The 26,340-nt window shown below is 40.6% G+C and overlaps 1 protein-coding gene and 1 long non-coding RNA gene across 4 annotated transcripts in view; one reads left to right on the top strand and one right to left on the bottom strand.

The window, feature by feature from the left end:
* Window positions 1–15,468, top strand: part of LOC138761883 (uncharacterized) — a 76,454-nt gene extending 60,986 nt beyond the window's left edge. The window contains exons 3-5 of the long non-coding RNA XR_011356563.1: window positions 12,919–13,027; window positions 14,467–14,540; window positions 14,646–15,468. This is a non-coding gene — a long non-coding RNA (uncharacterized lncRNA). The remainder of the gene's footprint in view (window positions 1–12,918; window positions 13,028–14,466; window positions 14,541–14,645) is intronic.
* Window positions 15,469–17,665: 2,197 nt separating this feature from the next.
* The window catches only part of sec22a (SEC22 homolog A, vesicle trafficking protein), an 83,427-nt gene continuing 74,752 nt past the window's right edge, over window positions 17,666–26,340 (bottom strand). For all 3 annotated transcript variants that reach the window (XM_069934787.1, XM_069934786.1, XM_069934788.1), the window contains one exon: window positions 17,666–24,267. In XM_069934787.1, the coding sequence (XP_069790888.1) occupies window positions 24,067–24,267 (201 nt within the window). In that variant the 3' untranslated portion in view covers window positions 17,666–24,066. The remainder of the gene's footprint in view (window positions 24,268–26,340) is intronic.

Genomic DNA, 26,340 nt, shown 5'->3' on the forward strand with positions numbered 1-26,340 from the left:
TGACCCATCTTTACATTATTCCACATCATTCTTATAATCAAGAAAATCCTCTTCAATCTTATTAAATTTATCTTACACTTTCTCCACCACTTTCAGACACTTTGCCACATCCAACTTAATAGAAGATATTTCCCTCTTCATTGATGAAAAACCTCGACCCATCTGAATTGCCAAATTTTCAATCTGTTTAGATACATCAATTTGTGAAGTTGGATCTGAATAGTGAGGGACAGATTTAAACTTTAAAGCCTGTTTAACTATGGGCCTACCCTTATATATAACGGTTTCTTCCTCCTCCATATCTTGATAAACTTCTTCTTCCAGTTTTCCAGTATCTCCTTCTTCCGTTGATGCTGAAGGCATTTTAGCCCGACTGCAAGCACGGACACCCCCCCACCCCCCCACCCATCAGCCCAGAATCACTGGGCCAAAGGAAGTCTGGGTCCTCTGCAGTCTGGGCCGCACTCGATGTAACGCGTATGCACGGTTGCTCCTCCTACTCCAGAAGAGGATGATGTTGGGTGCCGGCACCATCTTTGTGAAGTCAGCGCTGGAGTGGAATGAATTACCAGAGGACTGCCGTTGTACTCTTGGAATCTACTCTGGAGGCTCCACTTTGAAGGTAGGCCCAAATTCTTCTGTGCTTGATGGCTGTTTAGAAATTGGTTTTTTTTAAAGCTACTTGTGGTTTTGATTTCCTCACAATTGCTTCTGGGATGTTTCAGCAATATTTTCAGAAAAAATTTTAAAGACGGGCTTTTAATATTTCTGCCAGGGGGAGGAGTCTCTCCACGTCTTCTCCCTATGCCATCACACCACGCCCCCCCCCCCAATAGATGTTCATAAACATAAATGATTCTGCATAAATGTGCCATTACAAATCATCCTGCTTGGCCAGTCAGTGTCTCTTCTATTATTATTGGCATAAAATTACTACTCCTCTTGCTTTTGAGTCAAATGTAGAGAATTTTACTTGTCCCACCTATCTTTTTAATTTAGTATGTTCCAATTTTGTAAGATGCATTTCTTTTAGAAAGGCTATATCTGCCTTTAATTTTTTTTTTAGGTGTGCCAAGACCTGACTCCTTTTCACCATTAACATTAAGACTAATAAATTTTAAAGTTCTGTCCCCATTGATTTTTTTAAACAAATATTTGATTTGATTTTCGATTGTTTAAATAATAGTGATCTTTCACATATAATGTCCTTGCCATGATGGTAATATAAACAGGAAACACCAAAAGCCCACACAATCTTGCAAGGAAGAAGAACCCCTCCCTTTAGCACTATCTTTTATAGATACTCCTCTCCAGGTGCCATTCTCCCCCTGAGAATGGAGACTCCACCTTGCTACTAATTTTCCCCAGTTTTCTTTTTTTTTCTGAGCTCTCCATGAACATTTCAATAAAATTTACTTTTCAATAAATAGAAGACAGTTTTTAAAAAAAACTTTTACTTAGTCCCATTGTAAACATTCTTTACAGTCTTCCTCTTTGTAACCTCCGCCTTTTCATGAACCTTGCAGGAAGTCTTCCACCTCATTCTTAGCTTAGTCTTGAAAAATCATCGATTACCTTCTGCTACCTCAAATATTTCAAGTGTTTTGAATGCAGTGGTCTTTTTACATCATCAAACTCCTTCCTTTGCTTAATCAAAGTAGGACTAAATTCTTCAAAAAATAGCACTTTTTCATGGTCAATCTTGGACAGGCCATTATTTTGCTTAGAGTATTCATATGTGGTTCCCAGAATTCTCTCCCCTTCCTGGTAACTCAAAAGTCTTACCAGGATCAGTTGTGGTCACTGATCGCCAGCTCTCTTGAATCCGAGGGTCCAGTGAGCCCTTTTAATATGTAGTTTTTCTCTGAATTTGTCTTCTCCCAGCACTTGTGGAATCCATGATTTGAAGAAGTTCACAGGATCTCCTCCTTCAATTCCTTCTTTCAATCCAATAATTCAACATTATTTTATCTGCTAAGATTCTTCCTGAGGTTGATCTTGTCCAGCAGACCTTGTCTATCCAACTCCCATTGCTTTGCCTCTTCTTCCAAAGCTTTTAGCTTATCATGTGTTTTTACCAAGTCTATTTCTGCTTGGGTCATTCTTTCAGCTATGTCTTTCATTACATTTTCAATGCCAATAAATCAGTTGTTCAAGTTTTGCATTTTTTCCAGGATAATATTTAGTTCTTGTCTTGACTCCTCAACTCTGTTGGCGTCCACCAATTCTGAGGCCACTCTTATGCCGCTGTTTTTCGGGCTTTCACTCAATGTTCCTGGCTGAATAGAAACTTCTTCATTTTTTGTTCTTGGCTTCCTTGGTTTCTCAGTACTTATTTTGTGCATTCTTTTTAAAAGTGAAAAATTCTTAATTTAAAATTTTAATCATCTTTTTGAAACTCTTCACAGAGAGCTTGATCAAAACACATTAAGTCCTTTGCAATGCCATGCCCCACAGGAATTGAACAAATTGATAGATTTCAAATACTTCATTAGACCAAGAAATACCTCTTTGATGACTTCTCTCTGATCTACATTTACATTCTGTAAAACACCAAAGTCTGCAGACAAGTGGTTGAAGTAAAAACACAATGCTGGAAAAACTCAGCAGGTCAAACAGTGTACTTTCTGTAGCAAAGATAAAGCGACATAATCTTTTCAGGCTTGAGCCCTTCATCAAGGTATGAATGAATGTTGGCAGGTACCTGAACAAAATGGTAGGGGAAGAGGAGCAGGGGAAGGATCATGGTCCCAAAGGCAGGAGGTGAATAAGGGAGGGAGGACATACCAGCAAGTAGGGGGAGGAGGAATGGCTCTGTGAATGGAGAGGAAAGGAGGTGGAAGAGCTGGAGGAATCAAGGGAAAGGGAGAACAGAGAGTAGGCTAGCAGAAACCGGAAAACTTGATGTTAATACCAATTGGTTGGAGAGTGCCTAGATGTAAAATCAAGTGTTGATCCTCAATTTATGGATGGTCTTAGTGGGATAGTACATGAGGCCATGGACAGATATGTGAGCATGGGAGTGGGGCATGGAATTAAAGTTGTCAGCCACTGGGAGATCCCTATCACTGATGCCAACAGGGTGAATTTCATATTCTCTTGTTTTTGTCTCAAAGCATTTGTCTTTGCTGTTCTATTTAATACTTTACTGGTATTTATCAAATTCCCTCTCAGCTTTCTCTCTGAATCAGAGAACTTAAAACTCCTCTAGTCTTTCATCATTGCCCACTCTCATCAGGTCAGGCTGTCTCTCTGGAAAGAGAAACAGTCCATTTTTCTGGCTCATGATCCTTCTATGCAACTGGATTTCCCTTCTCTGTAACCTTTCAGTTAAAGAAGCAGTGATGAAAGTCACGTAGAGTGGCACATTAATATCTGTAAGCCTCTGTAAGATGCTGTGATTCCAAAATCAATTTGCATTTTGTAATAAATTTACCATATGTGACAGCATATTAAAATCCACAGGCAAGACCACCACACCCTCTTCCCTCCATTTCAGCTGGTCCCACAGCCTGCTCTCTCCTGGCAGCCCGTTATCAGTCCCCATGCTGGACCCGCTGCATGCTCTCTCCCAGCAGCCCATTGTCAGTCCCCGTGCTGTTCCCACTGCCTGTTGTCTCCCAGCAGCCAGCTGTTAGTTCCCGCGCTGGTCCCACTGCCTGCTCTCTCCCAGTGGCCCGTCAATCAATGCTCTGGTCCCACTGCTCTGCACTCTCGGGGGAGCAGGATGGTGGGACCAGTGTGAGAATCTCCCAGTAGCCCTCCACTAACTCCCACACTGATTAATAAAGCCCAGAATCCCATAGACCTTCTTAACTAGCCTATCAAATTTAGATTGTTTTCTCTGGAGCATCAGAGGCTGATGGGGTGTTGTGGGAAATGAATGAAGAATGTTAAGTGATTGGAATACACTGGCAGGGATAGTGGAGGTAGCAACTATGATAGTAGTATTTAATTGGTGTCTATGTGGACACATTAATAGGCAGGAAATAGAGGGATATGGATCATGTGCCAGTAGCAGAAATTTAGTTTAATTTGTAATCATGTTCAGAGTAGATTGGTGGAAGAAGCTGATTGGAGCAAGAGAGGTCAAATGACCTGAGAACCGGCAGCAGTTAGAATTTAAAAATAGGGAAGGCAGCAGCTAGAAGATGGATGGAAGAAGAAGCTATCCCTAAAAAGTGAGGGACTGTGTAGTGGAGCAGTCATGCTTTGGAGAGAACAGTTAAGAGGTGATGAATAGTAAGGGTTGAAGTCAGAAAGGGCCACCCTATTTGAGGAACAAAAAGGATTCAGCAGGTAGGCACAGGTAAGGGCAGGTTTTTAGATATCTTATGTATATGTTCCTCTAGTCATAGACAGTGGGAATGGCAGCCAATACAGGAGAATACTCCTGTTGCAAAATGTGGGTCATCAGGGAAGCCAGCAGTATCCCTGATGACTTCATCTTCGAGAAGTGCATCCAGCTGCAGCTCCAGACAAGCCGTTAAAGAATTGGAGCTGGAGATTAATGAACTCTTGATCATTTGGGATGCAGAGGGGGTGAAAGAGAGGAGTTACAGGGATGTAATTACATCTAGGAGCCAGGAGGAAGGTAGATGGGTGACAGGAGAGGGAAAGGAAACAGTCAGGCCTGTGGCCATTCCCCCTCAAGTATACCATTTTTGATACTATTTGGGGGGTGGGGGGAAACGACCTACCAGGGTCAAGACATATAGATCAGGTTTCTGGCATAGAGTCTGGTCCTGTGGCTAAGAATGGAAGGGAGAAGAGGCGAGCTGCAGTGATAAGGGATTTCATAGTTAGGGGGACAGATAAGAGGTTCTGTGAAAGAGATTGAGAATCCTGGATGATGTGTTGCCTTCCTGGTGCCAGGGTCTGAGATATCACAGATTGAGCTCACAGCATTCTCAGGAGGGAGGGTAAGCAGCCAGATGTAATGGTCCATGTAGGGACCAATGGCGTGGGTAGATAGAGTTCAGGGAGTTAGGTTCTAAGTTGAAGGACAGAACCTCCAGGGTAGTGATAATAGTTAACACGTGGCTGGCTAAAGACATGGTGCAGGAGGGCTAGCTTCAGGTTTCTGGATCAGTGGGCTCTCTTGCAGGGAAGGTGGGACCTGTTCCGACAGGACAGTTTGCATCTGAACAGGAAGGGGACTAATATCCTTGCAGGAAGGTTTGCTAGTGATGCTCTGGTGGGTTTAAACTAGATTTGCAGGCGGAAGGGAACCATAGTGCCAGAGCAGATAAGAAGAGTGGAGGAGGAAAAAGATGATATTAAAATTGCATGCACTGTAAGAAGTCAACGGGTTGAATGCGGTGGAAATGTTCTCAAATGCATCTATTTCAATGCAAGGAGTATTGTATAAAAGACACACGAGCTTAGAGTGTGGATTGGCACATGGAATTATGACAATGTAGCTATTAGTGAAACTTGATTGCAGGACGGGTAGCTTAATGTTATGGGCTTCCATTCCTTTAGACATGATAGAATGGGGGGGGGGGGGGGAGGGAGAATGAAAGGGGGAGAAATGGCATTGCTTAGGCAGGACAGACTAGAGGGCTCATCTACTGAGGCTATATGGGTGGAGCTGAGGAATGTGAAAGCTATGACTACAATCATGGGTTGTATTATAGACCACCCAATAGTCAGTGAGAATTGGAAGAGAAATCTGTAGAGAGATAGCAGACAGCTGCAAGAAACACAAGGTTGTGATAGTAGATTTTAACTTTCTACATATTGACTGGGATTCCCATACTGTAAAAGGGCTGGATGGCTTAGAGTTTGTCAAATGTGTTCAGGAAAGTTTTCTAAATGAATATATAGAGTTGCCAACAAGAGAGAGTGCAATTCTGGATCTCCCATTAGGGAATGAGACAGGACAGGTGACAGAAATATGTGTAGGGGAACATTTTGGGTCCAGTGATTATAATGCCATCAGTTTCAAGTTAATTATTGAGAAGGATAGGTCTGGGCCTCAGATGGAGATTCTAATTTGGAGAAATATCAAATTTGAGGAAATGAGAAATGATTTATAATGCATGGGTTGGGATAAGTTGTTTTAGGGCAAGGATGTGTGAAGTAAGTGGAGGACCATCAAAAATGAAATTTTGAGAGTACAGAGTTTGTATGTTCCTGTCAGGATCAATGGCAAGGTTAGAAGGCATAGGGAACCTTAGTTTTTGAGGGATATTGGTGATCTGGTTTGGAAGAAGAGAGGTGTATAACAGGTATAGGCAACATGGAGCAAATGAAGTACTTGAATATTAAAATATTTAAGAAAAACCTCAAGAAATAAATCAGGAAGGCTAAAAGAAGATGAAAGGTTGCTTTGACAGACAATGGGAAGGAAAATCCAAAGGGTTTCTACAGGTATATTAGGAGCAGAAGGATAGTAATGGGGAAAAAATTGGTGGTCACCTTGAAGATCAGAGTGGTTGGCTTTGTATGGAACCAAAAGAGATTGGCGAGGTTTTAAATGTTTTCACTCAGGAAAAAGGGCACAGAGTCGTGGGAAGTAAAGGAAACAAGCAGTGAGGTTATGTAACCTATCTAGATTCAAGAGGAGGAAGCGTTTACTGTCTTAAAGTAAATAAGAGTGGATAAATCCCCAGGGACTAACAAGATATTTACTCAAACATTGAGGGAGACTAGTGTAGAAATTGCAGGGGCTCTGGCAGAAATATTTAAAATGTCCTTAGCCAAGGGCGCAGTGCCAGAGGATTGGAGGGCAGCTCACGTTATTCAGTTTTTTTGGAAAAAAAAATCTCCAATAGTAACCCTGAAAATTAAAGGCCAGTGAGCCTGTAGGAGGTAAATTATTGGAAGGTGCTCTACCTCTAAGAGATTGGATATACAATTATTTGGAAGGCCAGGACTGATTAGTCAACATGGCTTTGTGCGTGGCAAGTTGTGTTTAACCAATCTTGTAATTTTTGAGGGTATCAGGAAAATTGATGAAGGAAAGGCTGTGGATGTTGTCCACATGGACTTTAGTAAGGCCCTTCACAAGGTCCTGCAGGAGAGGTTATTCAGGAGGTTCAGATGCTAGGTATTCCTGATGAAGTAGTGAGCTGGATTCAATAATGGCTGGATGGGAGAAGCCAGAGAGTAGCAGCGGATGACTGCTTCTCAGATTGGAGGGCTGTGACTAGTAGTATGCCTCAGAGATTGAAGCTGGGACCATTGTTTGTTATGTATATCAAGGATCTGGATGGTAATGTGGTAAATTGGATCAGTGAGTTTGCAGATGACACTAAATTTGGAGGTGCTGTGGATGGCAAAGAATGTTTTCAAAGCTTGCACAGGCTGAAAAATGGCTGATGGAATTTAATGAAGGCAAGTGTGAGGAATTGCATTTTGGAAGGATAAACCAAGGTAGGACATGCACGGTAAATGGTAGGGAACTGAGAAGTGTGGTAGAACAGAGGGATCTGGGAATACAAATACATAATTCCCTGAAAGTGACATCACAGGTGGATAGGTCAGTAAATCGAGTTTTGGCATATTGACCTTTATTAATCAAAGTATTGAGTACAGGAATTGGGATGTTTTGTTAAAGTTGTATAAGACATTAATGAGGTCAAATTTGGAGTATTGTGTGCAGTTTTGGTCATCTAACTACAGTAAAGATATCAATAAGATGGAAAGAGTGCAGAGAAGATTTACCAGGATGATGCCTGGACTTCAGAAATGAGTTACAGAGAAAGGTTAAACGGGTTAGGACTCTATTTCCTGGAGCGTAGAAGAATGAGGAGAGATTTGATAGAGGTATTTAGAAATTATGAGGGGGATAGACAGAGTAAATGTAGATAGGTTTTTTCCACTGAGGGGAGGTGAGATACAAACCAGAGAACATGGGTTAAGAGTGAAAGGGGAAAAGTTGAGGGGGAACTTTTCAGACAGAGTGGTGGGAGTGTGGAATATGCTGCAAGCTGAAGTGGTGAATGCGGGCTCAATTTTAACATTTAAGAGGAATTTGGTCAGGTATATGGATGGGAGAGGTAAGTAGGAGTAGGCAAAAAAAAATGGTTTGGCAGACTAAAAGGACTTGTGCTATAGTGTTCTATGGTTCTAAACATCAAGGATCTAAGAGCTTGATACTGTGCTATGCAGTTCTATTTCCTAAAATGTTCATGCAATTTTTATTCTCAACAGATGTTTACTAAGTTTGTTTAATTGCTATCTATTTTACTCTGAACATACATGTTAACTTCATCAGTTATCAAAAAGTTCTCATTTTGAGATGGGGGACTGAACTTTGTGCACTTACACCATTCCAGTCCAAAAGTCCAGATGCCAGAAATCCAGACCACACAAGAATCTGGACCTCAAAGCCTTTTGGCTTTTATGTGTGAGGGTGTGCAAGCACCACAGATGCATCAAGCGACCAAGCGGAAGTTGTGCAAATGAACAAAAAATATTGTTTTTGTACTTTGTATTTTACATGAAAAAAATAGTTTTAAATAAATGATCAAAATTTATCTCTTTATTTTCCTTAAATTTGAATTTTAAAAGTACTGCTCAAGAATCCAGGCCAAGCCAATCCTCGAATAGTCCGATTTCAGGACTTTTACTGTATTCATGTTTTTTGCCAATAATCGTATTTTCCTTTGGACATTAAGAGCTACTTTTGTCTTCACACTATAATCTGAATAGAAATAAGTTGCTTGTAATAAGCCTTGTGCATCTTTGGGCCCTAATGTTTTTTTACATGCTCATTACTTGAAAATGGTAAATCCTCCAAATTCTCTTGTGTGGAAGGAATTTTTTTTTTTTTTTGACATGCAGCTCTTTGGATGATGCCATTTAGATTTCCACAAGAGAATGATGATGGTTTTATTTTGTGGGATTTCTGCATGAAGGTAAAATCAGTCCGTTCAGAGGAGCCAATTGGAATGTAAAATCCAAAATGCAGAACAAATCCAACATCATCCATCACAATTGCAGTGTGCTAAAGAGAACCATGGCAAATGAAAATTCATGAAGCATGTGCAAACACAAAGAACAGTGCTGAACGAGTTCTTGCGGGAAGGAATCAAATGCTGAAATTACCTTGAGAGAAAGTAGGAATTAAAATGAAACCCCTTTCAAAAGAGGTAAATGAGAACCAATACTAGAGCAAAAGAAAATCAAACCAAATATAGAAAAAAGTACAAGAGATCTGAATGATAAGAAAATTAGCCAGCAAGCAAATTAGAAATGGTTAAAAAAAAAGAGCAGGAGTTGGCCATCTGGCCTGTCGAGCCTGCTCTGCCATTCAATAGGATCGTGGCTGATCTGATGATAGGCTCATCTCCACCTACCTGCCTTTTCACCATATTACTTAATTCCCTTACTGTGTGTATTTTAAAAAAAATCTATCTACCTTGTCTTAAATATAATCACTGAGGTGGTGTCCACTACTTAAATGGGCAGAGAATTCCACAGATTCTCCACCCTCTGGGAAAAGCATTTCCTCCTCATCTCCATCCCAAATCTACTACCCTGAATCTTGAGGCTATGTCCCCGAGTTCTAGTCTCGCCAACCAGTGGAAACAACTTGCCTCCCTCTATCTTATCTATGCCTTTCATAATCTTATACATTTCTATTAGATCCCCTCTCATTCTTCTGAATTCCAGTGAGTACAGTCCCAGGTGTCTCAATACCAAAGATTTGGAGCACTTTACCAAAAGGGTGAATGGTGAAGCTGGGTTTTGGAACTGCATGTATGCAAGTACAGGTGGCATCAGTAGTGTGAGCAGAGGAGATACACAAGAGGCTGGTATCAGAGTCTTATTGCAGAGTGGTGAATCTCTGCAATTCAATACCCCAGCAAGTACTGGAGGTAAGCTCACTAGAAGTATTTTAATTGGATGTGTAAGTTTGAATGATCAGAGAATTGAAGGCTATGGTAATCTGGAACAGAGGATAAGTTGAACCCTGAGACTTAAATGCCAAGGGTTTGTTAAAAGCGAATGAGAAATTAAAATTAGTAGCATGGTTAAGAAATGTCCAGTGGGATCGAGTGACAATAGCTTCTGTTTTCCCCAGTTGCTACTTGGAGAAAATAGCAAGTCATCCAAGGTTGTACATTGGACAAATAGTTTGAACAAAGATGGTGCAGGACTCGAGAAAAGGTGGCAGGGGGCACCTGCTGATATCAGATTGTGCATGTTAGGCTGTTGCTGGATAGACACACCAGGCAGGTAATCAAAAAGCACTAGAAGTAACGATATAGGAGTGTGCAGAGAAACACTTAACAGAAGTGATCTGGCCATAATTGAATTGATAAGATGGAAAAAAGGGCAGTCTCCTTCATCTAGGCATTGTTAAAGCATTGTCAGCACAATGTGGTTAATTCAGTCAAAAGCTGCAGACAGGCCAGGGATGAACAAAAGAGTATCAGTACACATCCAGGTTTTTGATTTTCTTTTCCACTGATGTGCCATAGAACAGTACAAGCCTTAAGACTCACATATAAACCTAACCCACAATCAATTTATCCCTTCCCTCTCTCAAAGTCCATAACCCCCTATTTTTTCTCTTACATCCATGTGCCTACCTTTTGTCCCTACCCTTACTATTTCCCCCCTGCAATGTATTCGGGGTACCCACCACTCTGCAAAATACCCACATCTGATATCTCCCCTAAACCTTCCTCCATTCACCTAAAATAGATATCCTCTGGTATTGTTGATATAGAAATCTGATAAAATAATAGAAATAGAATGACCGACTCCATTTTGACATTTAAGAAAAAATTTGTACAGGTACATGGATACGAAACTAAGCTGAAAAATAGATTGGCTCTGGCTCTGTAATGTAGTTTTCTGTGGGTCTACAAAGATAACTAGATAGTAAAATATAAACGTGAATATTAAAATCTAGTTCAACTTAAAACAGATAAACTAATGCTCCTCATGGCACACATCTCAAAATGTCAAGGGAGATCAGAGGATAAAAAAGGAAAGGTAAAATTTCAGAAACTGGTGTATGTGGGAGCTGGTATGGAATCATGGAAATGTATGTCAAGGTGAAGATATTCATGTCCACACCAAGCAAGAGACATATGAATTTCTACCTCTTAGCAACTACCAATCCCCCTCCAATCTTGCAAAAAGGCCAATACAACCCACAAGTTGGTCTTTAACTTGAGTAAAAGGTCATCAGGTACCTTTGTATATCAATTTTTCACTGTATAAAAATATTGTTTTTTTTTCCTACAGGTGGATCACCTCACAATTAATGTGTTTTCCTAGGTCTGGAGAGATTTTCAACCTTGTTCCTTTGTACAGATTCTGCCTGACCTGCTGAATATTACCTGCACTTTCAGTTTTTATTTCAGACTTCCCCTATCTGCTTTTTATAAAAATACTTTCATTTATTGGAACTTGGTGTACCAGAATGAAACATCGTGAGGATGTGGAGGAGCCCTGCAGAGATTATAGTCAAGATCAATAAATATTCTGGATGGATTAAAACATGAAAAAATGTAGACATCCATTTTGGCTGTCAACAAGTAGAAAGAAGAAACAAATCAAAAGTTTAATTCTATATCAGCTATTTTTGTTTGCTATTGATGTTTCAGATGCACTTCAGAACAACCAGAAATTCATATTCCCAGCAAATATACAAAAAATACTTTTTTAAAATCCTTCAAACAAACTCCATGAATTTTATATAGGGCATTGGGCTTCACTCTTTTAAGACAAAGGTTATTGCTTGGTTGTTTTCATCCAGCTTGAGCCGATTTAGTGGGAAGGCAGTTTCTGTGGCAAAAGACCTGGAATGGAAGCTCTTTCCACCTGTCTGAACTAGTCTACTTTGCAAACCCCCCACTGAACAATTGAGGCACCCAAAATAGATGCCTAACAGTCGCGTGTAAAACAACACACTGAAGTTGGTTCTAGCGGATTGAAACTTATTGCAACAAAAACTCCTTAGCGTCAAAGATAAATAGGTGCTCCTTTGATTTATTATTTTTCGTAATGTTCGTTGGTTCACTAATATGAGATCCCATCTGCGCACGTGCAGCTAATTCATCTGTTTGACTTGCAGCACGGGCATCATTTTGAGCACTAACAAAAGTTTGAAAAAAGTCAGTATATTGTGTTTAAGACAATCCGACCAATGAATGGAGGCCAAGCGCGAACCCTAGGGAGGCTCTTCCTTGAAAGAGGCAAGCTAAAAGCGATCCAGGGCACCTGGTGGGAGGTTCCCGGGCCCTAAGGTGGAGGAGGAGTGCAGCAAAAGGCCTCGAGCTCAAAGTGCTCCTACAGTGCAATTGAAGCACTGAAGAACCAGCGGGCCTGCCAGGGAACAATCAACCTGCTGAGAAGCAGCAATGCTGACCTACCTCTGTTAGGGATAGGGCAAGCTGATCTACCTCTGTTGGGGGTGGGATCAAGTGACAGCAGCCTACCCTTGTTGAGGAAATAAGGAAATTGAGTCCCTAACCCTCAATACACTACTCCCATTGGTTGGGATGAGAGACAAATTCCATCAATCGCAGCAAAATTTGCAGTACCGAGGGGCATTGGTCAACCCCTCGATGAAGAAATATCATATCTGGTATCTAATGTCTTAGAAGAGACAGTGCTAGAGGGCTCAGTTAGAAAATACCCTATGCCCAGCCAATTACCTTGTGCTGATATACCAAAAGTAAACCCTGCAATATGAGACAATTTGAATGTCCCCACGAGAGCCAAGGCCATGAAGCTGCAAAGATTACAGGGCTCTCTGGTTAAAGGTATCACTGCGTTTGCCCACTGTCATCAGATATAACAGAGGCACAACAAGATGCGCTGGGGTTGCTCTCCCATGCCAATTACGAACTTAATGCCTTCTGGAAGGAGCTGATAAAGCCTGATCTATTATGTTTGCTATGCTCATTTATGTAAACCCACTAATCCTGTCACTAAATTTCTCTTTAGTGATGATCTGAGTAAACAGGTGAAGGACCTGAATGAGCAGCAGAAGGCAGCAGCTGGAGTGGTTAGAGGCTCGAGAGTACAAGCAACTGCTGTTTCATCCCTATCGTAGGTACGCAGGGGTCTTTAAGAAATGATATTCCTCTCAGGCGCATCACCACGCAGGCATTTTTTCTTAGGGCAATATCCTCTGTAGAGACAGCAGAATTTTCCCACCCAAACCTCTTCGCAGAGGTCGAGCCAGATTGTACAGCCATGCCAAGTGTACCAAAAAAAATGAGCACCACCACATATTGCTGAAACTGGTTTTCTTCCGGCTCAGAAAGGAGGGTCATATGGTGATGGGTTACTTAGATGGTACCATCGTGATTGGCAGGTCCACGGGCGAAACATAAGAGAGCAGTGAATGCCACTACGGCACTGCTGCAGGAACTGGGATTTATTATACACCTAGAAAATCAAGTCGTCAGCCCAACCAGAGATATTAAATTCCTCGGGTTCCTCCTAAATACGGAATCTTTGTAAATAACCCTGCCTGAAGATAAAAAGGTGGAAATTCTACAGGCTTTTAGTGCTTTGATTGCAAAATCACGCCCCTCTATAGGGAAAGTAGCAAAAGTAATTGTGAAATTGTTAGCTGCTTTCCCAGCTGTTCAATACGGTCCACTAAAATAAAGTACAAGCCTTAAGGGCCGGCAGGGATAATTTTGATAGACTTATGAGCTTATTGCACGAGGCTAGAGCAGAAATTACATGTTGGACAACAAATGTATCTCAGGCTTATTCCATGATAGAGATTAGAAAGTTTGATATGGAAATCCAATCAGATGCTAGTGGTGAAGGATGGGGCGCCATAGACTTAACTACCTCTGCTGGTGGCAGATGGACTATTCAAGAGATTAGACTGGCATCAGCATCTGGCATTAACTTTCTAGAAATGTTGGCAGCTCAGTTGGCCCTGAAGTCTTTAGGTGCAGAGAAAAGGGGTATACACGTGTTGATGAGGTTAGACAACACTTCAGCAGTAGCATACCTGAATAAAATGGGAGGTTTGAAGCCCACATCATGTAACTAGCTCGCAATACAGAAGTGGAGTTGGTGTATCAAAAGAAATATCTGGATTACAACTGCATAATTGCCAGGGTGTCTGAACTATCAGGCGGATTTGATATCTAGAAAGTTCCATGATAGAGCGGAATGGATGTTGGGGGGGAAAAGAGTTTCAATCTGATAGTACAGAATTTTGGGTTGCCAGAGATCTGTCTGTTTGCATCTTGTTTAATACCGAGATATGTATCCTGGTTGCCAGACCCCCAGGCAGAAGCCATAGACACCTTTAGGATTGATTGGGCAGAACTGAATTTCTATGCTTTCTCCCCTTCTGATTAGTAGCTAAATGCTACTAAGTTCAGGAGGATGGGGCCACTGGTCTCCTGGTGGTGCCAAATTGGCCTTCCCAGCCTTGGTTCCCAATGCTGAATTGGATGCTGCTATCCAACCAGTATCTCTCCTTCCCCATCCTCTCACTCATCTCGATCTCTTATGTTGCAGGATTGGTGGGAAAAGCTCAGCATAAAAGGATTGCAGCCGAAAACAGTGGACATTATCTGTGCTTCATGGAGAAAGTAAACTCAGAAGCAAATGGCAATTGTTGTTTTAATGAGTTTAAATGTTAATTAAATTTCAGTTTCAGATGTTTTGCATTTCTCACTGATTTGTTTTATGTTCAGGTATCCAGCCAAGAGTGCTTTGGTGGCCTTCCTAACTCTACGAGACACCGAACACTCTGTTGGGATTCATCCCCTGATTTCAAGATTTATGAAGGGAGTATTTCACTTGCATCTGCCTACGCCACATTATCATGCCATCTGGGATGTTAAAGTTGTGTTGGATTTGTTGTGAATTTGTATCCATCATACACTTCGGACTTGCGTGATTTAGCACAGAAATTACTCAAGCTTGTAGCCTTGACTTAGGCCCAAAGAATACAGACTTTAACTTGTTTACACTTGGACTATATCATTTGGGAAAATGATTTTGTTGAATTTCATGTTCATGACTTGTTGAAACATAATAAATCTGGTAGTGTGGGAACAAAGTTTAAATTGTACGCTTATCAAGAGGATGAATGATTATGTGTGGTGTGGTATCTGAGACAATATATTGAATGTACTCACGATATCAAAGGGGAAGAGAGATTCTTGTTTGTTTGTTACAGGAAACTGCATCAGCTGGCATCCTCTCAGACCTTGGCCAGATGGCTTAAGAGGACCATGAGGATGGCTGGAGTGGATACCACTCGGTTTGGGGCTCACTCAACTGGAGTGGCAGCTATGTCCACTGCTGATAGAGCATAAGTCCCCATTTGGGATCTCATCCATTAGGCGGGATGGTCAAATGAAAGAACATTTAACAGGTTTTACAATAAACCTCTGAGGACGGAGGAGAAACATTTCACTGCAGTAATCTTGCAGGCTGATGATTGAATTGTGCCACATACGGGAGGTCCATTGATCTACCTTATGGTCTTTAGGGCCATGCGAGAAAGAGACCACTGAGGCTTGAAATCTCATATTAGTGAACCAACGAGCATTACGAAAAATAATGGAGCATTAAACGAGAACTTAACAGTTCGAAGTTTGATGATTATTATTTGAGTAATGGGAGAGGTGAGATAATATGCCTCCTCGCCCTCCTGTAATTACTTCGAACATTGTTAAGGTAGTTTCTAGTGTTGCATGTACGCCTCACAATAAAATGCTCCTTTAACAGAATTATACCAGTGGTCGTCTTTTTCAAGATTCAAAGATTCACTGCATGTCCGCAGATGGGATCTTGTATTATCCCACCACTCCCATTACTCAAATAATAATCATCAAACTTCGAACTGGTAAGTTCTCATTTAATGCTCCATTTTATTTCATTTCATTCAATTGTATTGAATGTCCTATCAATAAGGCTATTGCTTCACTACTTATTTGAATCACCTTCCCTATCAGGTAGAATTTCAGACCACAACTGCTCTCTGGATGAAAATAAAATCTTCAGCTCACTTAACTGAGGAAATTATCTTCAATTTATGTCATCTATTTATTGATTTCTTTGCCTAGGGAAATAAATCTTTCATGCTTCTTGAGGATTTATCTCAGCTCCTCAGGATTTTAAACACAATTAAATCTCCTCTCAGTTTACATCATTTCAAAAAGAACACCTCATCTTGTTAGTCTCTCCTCATTACAAAAAAAATTCCAACCCTACATATATCCTTGGAAGTTTCCTCTATAATTTATTTTGGTATCACATATCATTCAAATGTCACAACCAGAGCCACAGAGAATCATGACTTTGCCTATGCGGGTACTTTTTTTTAAGACATCCAGCAAAGTAACAGGCCATTTTGGCCCACAAGCTCATTCTGTCCAATTAACCTACACCCCCAATACATTTTGAACCGCGGGAGGAAACCGGAGCCTCTGAGGAAAACCCACAGACACCAGGGGAATGTATAAACTCCTTGCAGTCAATGCAGGATTCGAATCCAAGTCCTGATCACTGGTGCTGTCACAGCATTGCGCTAACTGATATGCCGACCATACTGCCCTAACACATACCTTGGCCAATACATCAAGTATTTTTATGCCTTCTTAAAACAGCTTCACGAAACATCCTGTACATTTGGTGATCCATGGACAAACTCCAAGATCCTGGTTTGTCTGGACATTATCTATTAATTGTATTCTTCTTTGGCCAGAATAGATGATTTGCTCAGTGGGCTCCTTTCTGTGATGTAAATGTCCATCAGTCTTGCAATACTCATTGCTCACAGTAGTTGAGCCTCATTCATTGATGTTTTGAAGCTATAGATCATCTAATGGCTTCAGATACTTGCAAGGAGAGACCTCAAAAGGTTTGCCAGATTAATTCCTGTGACAGGGCAGCATGGTTAGAGAAGCAGTTAGTACAGCGCTGTTAGAATGCCAGTGATTGGGACCTGGGTTCAAATCCTGTGCTGTCTGTAATGAGTTTGTATGTTCTACCCCCTGTGGCTCCAGTTTCCTTCCACTTTTCAAAATGTACTTGTGTTGTAGGTCAATTGGGTGGCACGGCCTCATGGGCCTGTTACCGTGCTATATATCTAAATTTAAAAGACACTGAGCCTATCAGATGAGGAAAGTCATAGTCTAGAGCAGCTGCTCTCACCTTTATTTTGACTATGGCCCTGTAAGGTCTCTGCTCAAAGTTTATGGGCCTCTTCCCTGTGAAGCAGTCAGGTTTAGTTGGTTTCTTCCATACTTATCTCCTATCAATGATTATCTCCCCCCAAGTATGCTGTGGCTCCTGGGGGGCGAGGGGTTGTACAGCTCCCGTTCAGAGTGCTGGTCTTGAAACAGGAGCAAAAGTCTTAAAATAAAAGGGTCAGTCATTCATGATGCAGATGAAAGGAAATTTATCAGTGAATCTTTTGGAATTCTCCAGCTCAGTTGCTGCTTATATTTGAGGCAGAGAGCAACAGACTATTAAATGTTAATGTAATTGAAGGCTGGTGCAAGACAGGAGTACTGAACAACTGTAGTCTAATAGTGGAGCAAGCACAAAGAATTGGATGGCCCACTCCACGGACATCCACTGATAATTAATTGACTTGAATCAATTCGCAATGAGAACCATCCAACTGATGTTGCTGTATATTGGCTACCTTCCCTGGGTCATTCTCAAGTCTTTGGAGAAGGATAAATGCTGAGGAAATGAGTATGTAAATTGCATATTTATCCTGTAAACATACAAGTTGGATACAACAGAGAGCAAGGCAAAAGTGGAACCCAAAATTGGATCCCAAGGGCTTTGTTATCAGTGCATTTAACATGTTTCATCTCTAACCATTGCCAGTTCAAAGCTCAACATCTTCCCCCCACAAACATAACCTGCACATACATTTTTTATGGGAGGAAGCATTTGGGGTAACTGGTTTCTCTACAAGTTAAGGTGCCTAACCTTTTATCCACGATTAGGAACATCAGCAACCTCCAAAAACCAGCATTTTTTCGGTAATGAAAACACCCAACTACCATGCTCCTAACCCCTGCTGTCTGACTGTCTCCCTGCCTGTCCTCGGCCTTCCATCAGTTGGTCACCCCCCATGCATGTCTGTGGCCCCCATTTAATTCCCGACACAGCTACAGGGGTGCAGTGCTGCTGAGCCTGGAGTTCACTTGAGGCAGTGGTTGGCGATGGCTCAATGCGGGAGCAATGACCATCTTTGTTACCTCTAATTCCCCACGCAGCTGGAACCACTCTGCCAGCTCCAGAGTGGTTCCAGCTGCAGGGGGATTATAGGTAAGGAAGATAGTCATCTCTACCACTGGTTGCTCGGGGCTGAGTCATCCTTCTACTGAAGGTAAGAGAGGACGGGGATGGGGGTTTGAACCAGTTTTATTTTATTTATCTAAATTAATACACACACCCTCTGAATCCGGAAGATTCTGAACAACAGCAGGTGTCTGGTACTGACAATCCTGGCTAAAAGGTTAAGCACCTGTATGAATTACACATTTTATCTCATTAACTTTCTACAAAATGTGGGAACATAGTTACATAATATATTTAGTTATTTGCATATGTTACAATTTTCATAAAAGAGATATCACATCCTCAATTAAAGAAAGTCAACTGGAAAATTGTTCAGATCCCAAAAAGGTAATACTGTGACACCAATATAGCCTGGAATCCAGAAAACTCCTTCTTGCATTGTCTTATGAGTTGGAATTCCCAAATACAGGTAATCGAGGTATAAAACTGATGGATTAATCCCGACGATCAAAATAATATTTAAGAGGTACAGTACACACCAGTTTTCAACACCCTTTATAACTACATTTTTTAAAAAGGCCCAAGCCACTGCAAACGTGAGAAAATGTGAAATTGATGCTACAAGTACCAGACTTGGTAGCATCTAAGGAAAAGAAGCAGACTTCAATAAATTTCCAATCAAAATGAATGGTTTGCACATTTATTGATTTCTTTTTTGCTCCATAGATGCTGCACATACAAAACATATGGGCATCATCTACGGAACAATAAAAATCAACAATAAATGTACAAACCATTCATTTTGATTGGAAATTTATTGAAGTCGGCTTTTCCGCAGATGCTGCCTGGTCCAATACTTCTATTTGAGATACAAAATGGTACTGATGAGGTGGCTGGGCATTGCTCCAGATGCAGCATCTCGACCAGAAATATTGACCATCTCTTTGTCTCCACGGATGCTTTGTCCGACCTGCTGAGTTCCTCTGGCAGTTTTCATCTTATGGCAACAGATTTAAGTAATCCCTCACTAATCACATCGGATGCCATAGATGCTCTGTGGTTAGAAAGGGATTACTTAAGGTGGTATGTGAATGGGGGGAAAAAAGTTGAGTACCATTGGTCTATTTCCACAGCACAAAAGGAATTGCAGTTACAAAGCACATTTGCAAGAAATCTGAAATAAAAATGAAAAATGCTGGAAATACTAAGAAGGTAAATTTGCATGTGTAGAAATGGCTAATATTTCAGGTCAATGTCCCTTTGTCAGAACACAGAAGGAGCTCTCCATCACTGCATATTTCCAGCATTTTCTGTTTATATACTCTACAATCGTGGAAAGGCTTGGAGTTTTACAATCCATGAAGTACTTTGGGCAAATGGTTGCTGTTGTAATGAAGGAAAAAGAGCAGGGAAATCTGTGCACAATAAATGATCAGATAAAGTGTTTTTGGACAGAGTGTTTGGTGAAACATAATATAGGGCGAACTCCCTGATTTTGATCTGCATGGGAACTCTTGCAAGCACTTGGGGGAAGCACTGCACCGATAATGGTGCAGGCCTTCACAAGATAAAGGAACAGAAGTAGGCCATTCAGCCCATTGAGTTTGCTCTGCCATTCCACCATGAGATAAACCATTATCTCATCAAGTTCCAATTTCTGGCATTTTCCTGATATCTCTTGAAACCCTATCAATCTCCTCCTTAAACTCCTTCAATAAACGAGCCTCTACAGGTGAATATGGCAACAAATTCCATAAATCCACAACCCTCTGGTTAAAGAAATTTCTCCTCATGTCTGTTTTGCCCTCTTGTTCTGGACTTGCCCAGCAAGGGAAACATCTTATTCACATCTACTCTGTTTAATCTTTTTAGTATTCAAAATGTTTCTGAGATCCTCTCTCATTCTTCTATATGCCAATAAATAGAGTCCAAGAGCCAATAAATGCGTGCATTCCAGGAATCATCCTTGTAAATCTTCTCTGAACTCTCTCCAACATCAGAACATACCTTCTAAGATAAGGAGCCCAAAAACTGCACACACTACTCCAAACGAGGTCTCACCAGTGCACCATAGAGCCTCATCAACACCTCCTTACTCCTATATACTATTCCTCTCGAAATGAATGCCATATTCGATTCGTTTTCTTTGCTGGTTAACCTTTAGGGTATCCTGAATGAGATTTCCAAGTTCCTATGCACTTCTGAATTTTGAATTTTCTCTCCATCCAAATAATAATCTGCCTGTTTATTTCCTCTTCTAAAATGTACAACCGTACATTTCTCAACATTGTATCTCATCTGCCATTTCTTTGCCCACTCTCCTAAGCTGTCCAAGTCTCTCTTCAACCTTTTGGTTTCTTCAACACTTGCTACTCCACCACCTATCTTCATGTCATCTGCAAATTTAGCCACAAAACCATTCAATCCATAATTTAAGTCATCAATATACATTGTAAAACGAAGCGGCCTCAATGGAAAACCACTAGTAACTGACAACCAACTAGAAAAGGATCCCTTTATTCCCACCCTTTGCTTCTGCTTTTCAGCCAATGCTCCACTTAATCTCTTTCCTGTACTTCCATGGGATCTCATCTTATTAAGCAGCCTCTTATGTGCCACCTTAACAAAGACTTTTTGAAAATCCAAATACATAACATGCACAGCCTCTCCTTGTCCATCCTATATGAGATTACCTCAAAAGATTCCAATAGGTTGTTCAGGCAAGACTTTCCCTTCATGAAACCATGCTGGTTGGACTTGTCATGCGCTTCAAGGTATTTCATAACCTTGTCCTTGAGGATCAACTCCAATAACTTTCCAATGACCAATGTTAGTCTAACAGGCTTGTCAATTTATTTTATTTTCTGCCTCCCTTTCTTAAATAGTGGAACTACATTTGCGACCTTCCAATCCTCTGAAACCATGCCAGTTTATTGATTCCAGGAAAATCATTTCCAATGCCTCCACAATCTCCAAAGTCACCTCCTTCACAACCTGTGAGTGCACCTCATCTGGTTCGGGAGACCTGCCTATTGTTAGTCCATTTAATTATCCATGATAATTTCTCCAGCATAATTTTTGATCCTATATCTAGCCTTGTCTCTCTTTTACTCTTCATATATTTAAAAAAAACTTAGTATCCTTTCTTACGTTATTTGCCAACTTTTCATAATTCATTCTTTCTTTCCTAATGACTTTCTTTGTCATTTTTGTAAGTTTTTAAAAGTTTCCCAGTCCTCTCTTTTCCCATTATTTTTTTCTTCCTTGATTTCCCTCCCTTTTGGTTTTATTTTAGCCTTAACCTTTCTTGTTAGCCACCTTTGTGCTATTTTTTTCCCCATTCATAATTTTCTTTTTTTCTTGGAATATATCTATCCTCTACTTTCCTTATTTCTTGTAGAAATATCATCCAAATCTGCCCTGCTGTCCTTTCATCTAGCTTACTTTTCCAGTCAGTTTGGCCCAGTTCCTCTCTCAATGCTCTATAATTTCCTTTGTTCCACTGAAATATTGACACATCTGATATCAGCTTCTCCTTTTCATATTTGAAAAAGAACTCAGTCATATTATGATCACTACTTCATAAGGGTTCCATTACCTTTAGTTCCCTAATCACCTCAGGTTCATTGCATAGGACCCTATCCAAAACCGCTGATCCCCTGAGGGACTTATTGACAAGCTGCTCCAAAAAGCCATCTCGTAGGCATTCTACAAACTTTCTCTCCTGAGATCTAGTAGGTTTTCCAATCCCCTTTCATGTTAAAATACTCCATAATTATTTTGACATGCTTTTTCTATTTCCAGCTGTAACTTGCAGTCCACCTCCCAGCTGCTGTTTAGTGGCCTGGGTATAACTGTTATTAGGGTTCTTTTACCCTTGCCATTTCTTAACTCGACCCATAAGGATTCCACCTCTTCTTTCTAGTGATTTAATATCATTGCTTACCATCAGGGCCACAACACCCCCTCTACCTGCTTATCTTTCTTATATACTATGTACCCATCGACATTCAGCTCCCAATCACATCCATCATTAAGCCATGTCTTGGTGATGGCCACAATGTCATATATTTAATCTGTAACTGTCCAACAAGGTCATCTACTTTATTTCTAATGCTCCGTGCATTTAGGTACAGTCCCCTTAGACCAGTGTCTGTAACCGATTTTGCTGTATTTCTATTAGACAGCGCCTGCTCTTTTGTCATCTTTGCTGCACAGTATCTTTGACTTTTTCTACTTTCCTCTTTCTCGACCTTAATACCCTAGTTCCCTTCCCCCTGCGAACTTGGTTTATACCTTCCCTGATAGCTCTATTAAACATCCCCACCAGGATATTGGTACCCTTTGAGTTCAGGTGTATCCCATCTTTTTTGTATAGGTCATACCTCCCCCAAAGTAGATCCCAATGATTCAATAAATTTGAAAACCTGTCCCCTGGATCAGTCTCTTAACCACAGTCATCTGCTTTATTCTGCTATTCTTGCCTTCATTCGCACACGGTACAGGCAGCTATCCTGTAGGTCCTGCTTCTCAATTTTCTTCTTAACACCCTCCTCTTTTTCTATGTAATTGGTACCAACATGTACCAAGACTTCTGGCTGCTCGCCCTCTTTCCTCAGAATACTCTGGCTCCGATCTGAGACCAGGGAGGCGACACACCCTCTGGATATCCCTATCGTGCTTTCAGAATCTCTTGTCCTCCTCACAATGGAATCCCCTCTAACCACTGCATTTCTCCTTTCTCGCTTGACCATGGCACCAGGCATGGTGCCAGAGTCCCGTTTTTCATGGTCTTCCTGTCAGGCCAACCTTTCTAACAGTATCTAAAACAATATATCGATTTCTGAGGGAGACTGTCACAGAGGTGCTCTCTACTACCTCTCTATAGCTACTATCAATTACCTCCTCACTTTCCATAATTAACTGAAGGTCATCAAGCTGCAGCTCCTGATCCCTAACATGGTCCTTAAGGAGCCGCATCTCTGCACCTGGTGCAGATGTAGTTGTTTGGGAGGCTAGTCGTCTTCTGATGTTCCCACATCTGGCACCCCAAGCACAATACTAATCCAAGGTGAATACTGCTAATGCTACTGTCAGATATCACTAAATAAATATACCTGTAACTGAACCTTTTACTATAATTCTCACCTGTTATCTCAATTGCTCCTTCCCCCTAATCAACTAATCTTTCGCAGCCTCCTTACTCCAACTCAAAACAAATCAAGGTCAAAATTTCTTACCTTTTTAAACCTCCTTGTTCTGCTGGGCTGATGTCAGATGCCTGCAAGTCTTGCATCTCTTTCCTCAAGTTTAAAAAATAAAACATCTACCCTCTGCTAACATTAATCTGATTACACACGCAGCCTCCTTACTCAAACTCAAAACAAATCAAGTCAAAAATTTCTTACCTCCATCCTACATGGCAATTATCAATTTAGATTATGTGCTCTAGTCCATGAAGTTGGACAACCAAAGAGAACATTGTGACTTCACTGCATGTCCTCTGCACCCCATTCATTGCTTTCTGCACAGAACAGAAATGAACCTTAAATAAAAAATACAATTTTGACAAAAAATGGTTTCATACCAATTAAATATGAAAAAGATATCAAGGCATTTTCCAGCTTCGTGTCAGTTGCCCAAGAGGGTTCCTGCATATATTACAGCACATGGAACTTCATCTTCATATCAGTAGCTTTGAGTGTCAGCATTAAGCCGTATTTCTGAGGAATTCAAGTGCACATTTCCTCATTTGGCCCATGATGGATGCCCTAGTTCTTTTTGGGTTCTTTGGCCCCATGTTGTCCTATGCTTTCCACGGAACCACCTTCTATCATTAGACTCTTAGACATTGTAGTCGGGACCCTTTCCTTGTGGTTGTCTCATCCTTGTCTGCAGAGTTGAAAAGGCAGCCACTGCTACATGAAACAGAATCTGCCAGGTATTACGATGCTCGTGCAGATAGAGATTGCAAAGACACAGTATACCAAACATCAGGAATGATTTCAGATCCCTCTTTTCACTGTAGCATGACAACAGGTAACACTGAAAGAAAACAAGGATTAAAATTAATTTTAGAACCTCAGTGCAAATATGTCTATTACAATACTCCTCAATGGAAAGTTTTTGATCAGTAACACCAATGCTTCTTTATTTCAACAGGAAAATAAAATCAGCCTGAGAACCAACTTTAAATGACTCCAAAGGTTCAGCATTCAAATTATAAGAGGTGAATAAGCCAAAAATGTAAATGCTGGAGAAAAGATACCAGGTACATTTGTTCAGTCATATTAAGATTCAAGATAAATTGCTCAATTTTAAGCTGATAGGCAAAACCACAAATTAACTACTGGCAGTGACTCAGCAGGGAGGATGGAAGATAATAATAGACTGTTCAGAGATGACGTTAACAAACAATCTGTTTCTAATGCAATAGATTCTCCATGTGGTTGAGGATACACGAGACAATGTTCATTTCACCCAATGAGTACTGCACCCATATCTGAGGTTTCCTGATGGACTCAGAGGGCTTCAAATATCTTTGCAATGTCCTTCCTGCAGGAGTGTGAATGCTCATGCATGGGGAACATTAAAAACCAAGACTGATAGGTACCAAGAGGACTAGGGAATTAAAAAAAAATTTTTTAAATTAATTTAATAGGAATATTGGGAGATGGGAAGGAGTTGAAGAATAGATGTTATCAAATGTGAACCAGCCTCCAAAGATCATGTGATTTACTCCAGGCCCTTTGGCCCACCATGTCTGCACTGAACAAGATATCAACTAATTGCACCTGCCTGCACATGGTCCATATCCCTTTATGCCCTGGCTGCTCAAGTGCCTGTCTAAATGCCTCTTCAATGTTATACTTGCTTCTACCACCTTCCCGGGCAGCAGGTTCCAATCACCTAACACTCTGTAAAGTAAAACTTGTCTTGCAAATCCTCTCCCCCTCACCTTAAATCTATACCTTCCAGTATTTGATGGTTCTATCCACACTTCTCATAATTTTATAATCTTTATCAGATCCCCGTTCAGCCTCTAGCACTCCATAGAAAACAATCCAAGTTTGTCCAACCTTTTTTGCCCTTGGACCCACTTTAATTTAAAAAAAATGTACACCCCACCATTAGCGGAAAGAAGTTACATATTTGAAAGAAGTTTTAATTAAATAATTTACTGCAAGTGTATATCAATCCAATTAAGGTCAGGAATACACTGGAACACATATTTCATATTCAACTATAACTTCAATACGTCAACCATCTCAAACACACTTTCAACAATTGTCGTCACTTCAGTGGGAACGTTGCCCCTGATGCTGGCTGTATATTTTTTTTGATTTGAGGAATTAATTTTGTTAGTTTCAACCTTAAATCTCCACATTTTGTAATTTCCAGTCAGTTTCTCTTAGCAAATCACTAACAGCACTGAAGCCACATTCTACTAAATAAGACGATGGAAAATGTTATCAATAGTTCCCTTACTAAAGTAGTCGAGTTTGGGTATTTCTTTTCGACCTAGTTAGTCAGCTTCCTTTCACTTTGAACAGAGTTTTCACAGATTCATCACATTCCAACTCCTCTTGGTATTGCACTGGAACTTCAGATAAGACCACCAGCAATGGCTGAGTTAACCAAGAGAGAAGATCCACTGGCTTTAAATCACAAAATCTATCATTAAAGTTACTAAACAACATTTTCAAATGGTCAACAATGACATTTGTAGCAGCATTAGTTACCTCACACTTATTCAACCAATAGAATTGACTGAAATTTCTTGCAAAAATATTCCTTTGGCAAAAATTTAGGAGTGTCATGAATCCAAATATCTTTGTTTTTGCATCAATGAGCGACATATTTGCTACTTGAAGCCGCTTGTTCAATGTACTTAGTTTCTCAAAAATGTCCATCAAGTAACTCACATAAGCTTTGCTATCTGTTGCTAGCAAGAGCTTCATTTCAGGTTTGTCCTTCAAAAACTCGCTGAGGAGATCAAACAGTTCTGTACACCTTTTGAAGCAGATTCTCTTTGACAACCATCTTACTTCAGTGTGAAGCAATAATCTCACGTTCTACATTTTCATCAACGCAAAACTGAAGTTCACATTTGGCATT

Source organism: Narcine bancroftii, chromosome 4 (genome assembly GCF_036971445.1).
Source record: "Narcine bancroftii isolate sNarBan1 chromosome 4, sNarBan1.hap1, whole genome shotgun sequence".
NCBI classification, from domain to species: domain Eukaryota; kingdom Metazoa; phylum Chordata; class Chondrichthyes; order Torpediniformes; family Narcinidae; genus Narcine; species Narcine bancroftii.